The sequence below is a fragment of the Alosa alosa genome, chromosome 10 (assembly GCF_017589495.1).
Source record: "Alosa alosa isolate M-15738 ecotype Scorff River chromosome 10, AALO_Geno_1.1, whole genome shotgun sequence".
Classification (NCBI taxonomy): Eukaryota; Metazoa; Chordata; class Actinopteri; order Clupeiformes; family Clupeidae; genus Alosa; species Alosa alosa.
Window position 1 is genome coordinate 31,196,595 of NC_063198.1, and position 6,810 is coordinate 31,203,404.

General features: G+C 47.3%; 1 protein-coding gene across 1 annotated transcript in view; it reads left to right on the forward strand.

Annotated features, from left to right (window-relative positions):
• The window catches only part of LOC125302368 (A disintegrin and metalloproteinase with thrombospondin motifs 9-like), a 54,037-nt gene extending 48,570 nt beyond the window's left edge, over window positions 1-5,467 (forward strand). The window contains 4 exon segments of the mRNA XM_048255524.1: window positions 1,507-1,598; window positions 2,893-2,997; window positions 4,458-4,566; window positions 4,900-5,467. Coding sequence (XP_048111481.1) covers window positions 1,507-1,598; window positions 2,893-2,997; window positions 4,458-4,547 — 287 coding nt within the window. The 3' untranslated portion in view covers window positions 4,548-4,566; window positions 4,900-5,467.
• The last annotated feature ends 1,343 nt before the right edge of the window (window positions 5,468-6,810 follow it).

Below are 6,810 nucleotides of genomic sequence, written 5' to 3' on the forward strand. Positions count from 1 at the left end.
ACTTATCCCCCCTGTTCACAATGCAAATGCTTTTGTTGTGGAGGTAAAGGATTAACAACAGGCAAAAACTATCTCCAAAGAGCGATATCTGCCGGCACGGTAATGTTTCACAATTCTCGCGAGATTTGTCGGGCCGCCGTTTTTAAAGTTCCATGGCTGGTTTTCTCGGTAGCCACTCGCTACATCTATGCTGTATAGCTATGCTAGGTGAACGATTTGTCTATTACAAATTCGTTTACCATCAAATTGGCTTTGTAAAGGTTATATTACGTAAGGTGAAAATCTTGCATAGTGTACCTTTAATGTTTCCTAAAATAGCAGAAACCACTGATAAGCACCACGTCCCCCAAGTTTCACCAGACCCTCTTCTTCTCACTGTATCACTTGATGAATGAAGACATCCGGATACAAACAAATAGTGAAGAGATTTGTATGGGGTCCAGTTTAGCAATATATCTTCACCAGATTACCCTCCTTTCACTCAACACAGCTCTCAGTCTTCCCTCCAACTCAACATATGTCTAGCTACGTAAATACTACACATTCTCACTGCATCGTTTTACTTGCCATGTCATACCTCCATCTGTTGTTCATGTAACACACTTGTGTAAGTGACAGTGGAGGGGCTCCGTTGCAAACAGGATGGTCATACGGCTTTGTTTCCCGTTGCTGAGAGTGCCTGTGATGGCTGAACTGACTCTGACACGCGAACAGTTATGCTTTTGTGACGCCAAACTGCTCTGAACTAAACCCTTCCTCATATTATTGTCATTGGAGTGAGGAGACGAAGAGAATGTGAGAACTTAAACAAATACACCACACGCCAAAACTAACAGGAAATAACAGAGATGACTTGAAAGTAGGCCAGCAATACAGAGCAGTTAAAGACAGACATAGCAGGCGTTCTACAAACAACAGAGTATGGTATACATAAAAACTCACTAAAAACAAGTATCCCTTTTTGATTTGGGGTTTAGGTCGGAAACAATTGACACTGGATTTCTGGTAACATGGGTCACATGCTATTTTGAATGAAAGGCATTCTGTGTCTTGCCGAAAGTCCACATTAGTGTCAGTGACTACAGTGCTAAACACATGTTAATTGTTTTTAAAGAACAGTTGCGATTGCAAGTGTCTATTACAGATGTTGCAAGCTACCCCCTAGCATGACACAGATGGAAAAGACGATTAATCAAATCCAAGCGCGGGGTTAATCGGTCCAAGCTGACCTCAGAAGCTATAAAACAGTACACAATTAAAGGCGCCCTGACAATTAGTCGTAAATTGCACCCAAATTATGTTTGCACTCATACTCAACACTGACATACTTAGTGGCCCCAAAAGGAAAGTGGACATAGTTTCTATGGGAGGGGAATGCAAGGCCTGTTATAGAGGCTCATGTCATTACAGTGCACTCCTTAGACTTCCTGGTTTGCTGTAACATCTACTGGATCCATGGGTCCACTAATGCCCACTTTTGGTAACAATCTTGTCTGTGTCATTCAGCCACAGATTGGCAGTTTGCCGTCACGCGAGAGGGCCGCCACGTGCCGTTTGCCACTGGAGGGGACTGCTACAGCGCCGCCCGCTGTCCACAGGTGAGAACTGCGTGTCTGGTGGGAGAGCAGTGGGGTTGGCGTTGGGAGGCTGGAGGTGGGGGCCGTTAGAGGGGTGTAGTATCACTTCTTCTTAAATCCAGCCGCAGAGCCTTGGTTATAGGCTCACTGCCCCACTGCTGGCGATCTGGAGCAGACGCAGTTAGAGGCTCACTGCCCCACTGCTGGCGATCTGGAGCAGACGCAGTTAGAGGCTCACTGCCCCACTGCTGGCGATCTGGAGCAGACGCAAATGGCCTGGGGATGGAGACATCTGTCTGGCGTGGCCGGCGTACATGAGGCTCCACAGATCCTGTTAGTCTCGCGGGAGACGCGGCCAACTGGCACGCAAACTACACTATGCCCCCTTTAACTTTCTGCCCCCTCAGAGGATACTCTACTCCTCCTTTTTTCTCTCTCTCTCTTTCTCCCTCTCTCTTCCTCTCTCTTTTCCTCACTGTCTGTTTTTCTCACTCTGTCTGTTCCTCTCTTCCTCTCTTCCTTACCCATGTCTGTCTGCTTCTCTCTTTCTGTCCGACTATCTCTATTCATGTCTTCTCACTGTCTCTCCCTCTCTCTCCATCTCATCTTTCTCTCTTTTTCTCTCTTACTCTCTTCTCTTTCTGTCTCCCATAGCTTCTTTCTGTCACCCCCTTCCCCCCTACCGCCTTCTCTCTCTCTCTCTCTCTCTCTCTCTCTCTCTCTCTATCACTCTCTCTCTCCTTTTCTCTGCTATTGTGTGCACCAGTCTACACGCTCTAACTGGAGCCAGTTCTCACACTCTCTCAAGGTTTGGGGGGAATTGTGAGAGGCTGGTTATGTGTCGCCTGTTAACCCACAGCCACCCACAGCCCCATGTGCTGCCCACGTGAACGCCGCCTCAGACGGGCTGCAGACAGCAGACAGAACCGCAAGGGAAGAGCACTTAATGGAAGCCCGCTGCCCGCTCCATCCCAGAGTCATTTCAGGGGATGGGAAGCACACACATGACCCGACACTTTTGCTCTGTTTGTTATCCCTTTGAGAGTCTCACACACTTTGGGTGAAGTGGTTGAACACAAGGTGCAGGAGTGGAGGAGCATTGTATCATTCTATTTGTGCAGCGCTGCACTTCTTGAGATGTGATTATTGGCAGCTTTTGAGTTGTGACACATTTCTGGTCCTGTGGCTCCCCGGTGAGTTGCTCATAGCTGTACCAGGTGCCGAGGATTTGCTGCTCTCTACTGCCACCTGCTGGTGAGTGCACAACTTCAGCAATATCCTGTATGAATCTCCTGCTTTTTGTTTTTTTCTGCAGGGCCGCTTCAGCATCAACTTCTCAGGGACAGGCTTTCATGTGGCCGAGCAGACCAAGTGGATTTCCCATGGAAACTACGCTGTTGCAGACATACACAAGTCGCAGGTACGACACAAAACATCCTCCCCCGCAGGTATGACACAAAACATCCTCCCCCGCAGGTACGACACAAAACATCCTCCCCCGCAGGTGCGACACAAAACATCCTCCCCGCTTGTGCCCTATGACCCCTTCATCCACTGACTCAGGTTGCGGCGGATTTCAGGATGTTTATGTGGCTGTATTAAGTCTTCATCCTCACTGGAGAGACCAAGTTTAGAGTTAGATCCACCAGTCACAGACAACCTCCCCACCCCAGTCCTCCACCCCAGCCCTCCACCCCAGCCCTTCTCCAGGCCTCCACCCCAGCCCTCCACCCCAGTCCTCCACCCCAGCCCTCCACCCCAGCCCTCCACCCCAGTCCTCCACCCCAGCCCTCCACCCCAGCCCTTCTCCAGGCCTCCACCCCAGCCCTTCTCCAGGCCTCCTCCTCTCTGTTCCCCCTCCCCTTCCTCTTGGCTTCCCAGCGGGCTCTGGGCATGGGACCAAGTGCTTTTATTTTCTCCGCCTGCTTTGGCACCTTAAGGAGCCGTGTAGAAGAGCAGTATTGAGCAGCCGCAGACAACAGTCAGCCCTCCTGGTTTTGTGATGGAGATCAGCCTGGGGGCGTTTTTTGGCAGGGCGTGAGAATAAAGGATGCACCTGAAAGCAGAGTGCTCTGGAGTGGCCAGTTAACAGAAAATTGGTTGTTTTAGGTCAAGTGGCCACAGTGGGTGCTCTCTGATGAGATCATCGGGAGTTAGTGAAATGGAGAGGAGGAGGGAGGGGGTGTAATTCATTTGATACCGTGGGATCAGTTTTATATTAACACTGCATGCGTGTGTGTGAGTGTGTGTGTGTGTGTGCGTGCGTATTTGTGTTTTGTGTGTGTGTGAGTGTGTGTGTGTGTGTGTTTGTGTTTTGTGTGAATGTATGTGTGTTACGTTTCAAAGACGATGCCCTAGTGTGACTGTGAGTGTGTGTGGTCACTTGTTGCATCTCTGTAAGTGTGTGTGGTCACTTGTTGTATCTTTGAGTGTGTGTGGTCACTTGTTGTATCTCTGAGCTCCCTCTGAAGCACAGCGCTAGCTCGTTTCATGCTAAGCTACGCTATGGCGTTGAAGGTGGTCTCACAAATAAGCTGACACTTAAGATAAAGTGTTTTTTTTTGTCTCAAAAGCTTTTTCAAGCCTCTGCCTTTGATTAATTTCCTTTGAGTAATTCACTCCGAGTTTTCTCGCCGGGCCAAGTGTGATTTTAGAAGCGCATTGCAGTGAAATCCATGACAACTACTGTATTTGTTCCCCCCAAAGAAAGCGTTCCCTCACACTTCCCTATTGAATGTTTCTGTTTGAATCAGCACCTGCTACACTTGTCTCTTGAGGCGTTGGGTTGGTTTCAAAGTCTGACATTCAATTACCCTCCACCTCCAGCATACTCCTTGACCAGTGTCCACAACACTTACCCATTTTCTCTTGTTACCACAGGATGGCAGTAGAGTTACAGGAATGTGTGGTGGCTATTGCGGCAAATGCACCCCTTCAACAAGCTCTGGCCTTCTTGTGCGTGTCACATAACACAACCTCAATCCCCCAGGTGAGCTTTTGCCGTCAACACATTTATGGGGCCATTCTTAAAATCTTAAAAAAGACGAAGTTGTGCAAAGTTGTATTTTGGAATTCCTGACGCACAACCTAACAGGGCCCCATAACCCAAACACTGAGATGCCAAAACATTGAGATGCCTTTGTCTGTTAAATAAACCAAACATTGAGATGCCAAAACATTGAGATGCCTTTGTCTGTTAAATAAACCAAACATTGAGATGCCAAAACATTGAGATGCCTTTGTCTGTTAAATATTTCTCTTCATTTGGCTAATATTCTGTTTTTGTTTGTTTGTTTGTTTTTTTGTTTGTTGTATCTGACAGTGACTCCTCACCCCTCAAGTGGCCTTTCTTATCTCTCTGTGGTGCTAAAGAAACAGAAGGACTCGTCCTCTTCTGAAGAACCTCTACCCCTCCAAAACATGTACATATGTAAATTATGCTACTGTAAGTACTGTACATATGCTATGTGAATTATTTATTATACTCAACATTTATTTTTATATTGTGAAATTATTTAATTTTTTTTTTAGTTTTCTTTTTTTTTTAAAAGCAACTTGCCATTGTGCCTATCATCATGCACACGTCCACATCTGTCAGACATTGTATGTGACATAAATACACTGCCGTTCAAAAGTTCGGGGTCCAAGTTTGGGGTTTCCATTCCACTCCATTATAGACAGAATACCAGCTGAGATCAGTTGCATTGTTTTTTTTTAATCAGGGCAGCAGTTTTCAGATTACATTATGTGCTTGCATAATTTCAAGAGGGTTCTTCAGTGTTTTCTTAGTTAGCCTTTTGAAATTAAGTCAGATTAGTAAACAGAATGTGCCTTTTGGAACATTGGATGAATGGTTGCTGATAATCAGCAATGTAGATATTGCATTAAAGATCAGCCATTTCTTTCTACAACAGTCATTTACAACATTAATGATGAAAACAAGGACATTTCTAAATGACTCCAAACTTTTGAACGGTAGTATGTGTCATAACAGCACACATAGTATTTATCATACACAGCCTCGATGGCTTCTTAAGGACCTGTCCCTCCTGCCCAGTGTCAGTGGTCAGTGGTGTGGTACGTCAGTTAACATGGTTCAGGCCAGGACAATTAAAGCACATTCAGTGGTCGAGGGGTTTGTGTGCAAGCAGTCAGGCACGCGGGCCCCGTGAAGCAGTCAGGCACGCGGTCAGGCACGCGGGCCCCGTGAAGCAGGTGCTGAGGAGCTGGAGCGTGCCACGCGGGTTGATGAGGGGCGGCCGAGTGTCGAGCGCAGAGACGCAGCAGGGGAGGCGGGAGGCAGGGAGGGAGGGCACAGGTGCGTAGCCAGCACCGCCGCCATCATCATCATCATCATCCTCAACATCAGTGTGAGGCGCTCCAGATGCTTCGAACATGTGTCCATTTTCCGGTCAGGGAGGTTTGAGAAAGCGGCAGAGCACACAGATACAAATACACACACAAAAAGCACAGATGCGCGCACACACACACAGGCATACACACACATGCACAGAGACACATTCACTTTCACACACACACACACACACACACACACACACACACACACACACACACACACAGGCATACACACACATGCACAGAGACAAACTCACTTTCACACACACACACACACACACACACATACACACACACACAGCAAGGAATAACAGAGGCAGGGAGAGAGTTGGTTATGAGACTCCCTCAGCAGCTGGAAGTCAGGCTGTAGTTTTACAGTGGAAAGAGAAGATGTACTGTACAGAAGGTGCATCAGGGAGAGGGTTGGAGAGAGGATTTGTAAGTCAGGATTCTCTGCAGAAAGCATTTCTCTGAGAATGAGGGTTAGGGAATGGTTGAGGCTTGTCAGTGAAGAGCAAGGAAGTCATGTGAGATTTATTTTGGAGTCTGTTTTGTTCAGACATTGTGGGTTCCGTATTTACGTTTTGCTTGGTTGTCCGTTATGTAAGTAGTTTCAGTGAGACGTCTGTTCTGAGGAAATGTTTGGATAAAAAAAGAAAGTCATCCTTTGTGTTTGTATACAGCTGCCTCAGAGAGCTGGCTTTCATGTCAGACTGTTGTGTTACTGTGGTGGAGGAGGCCTAAAGAACTCTCTCAGTTGATGCCTTGATGAAGGCAGATCGCCCCCTGGAGGCTAGCTGGCAAACTGACAGGCCTAGACAGCAACTCAAAGCGTACACATTTGTCAGAGGAACAGTAACAGGCCTTCGCTGGAGAA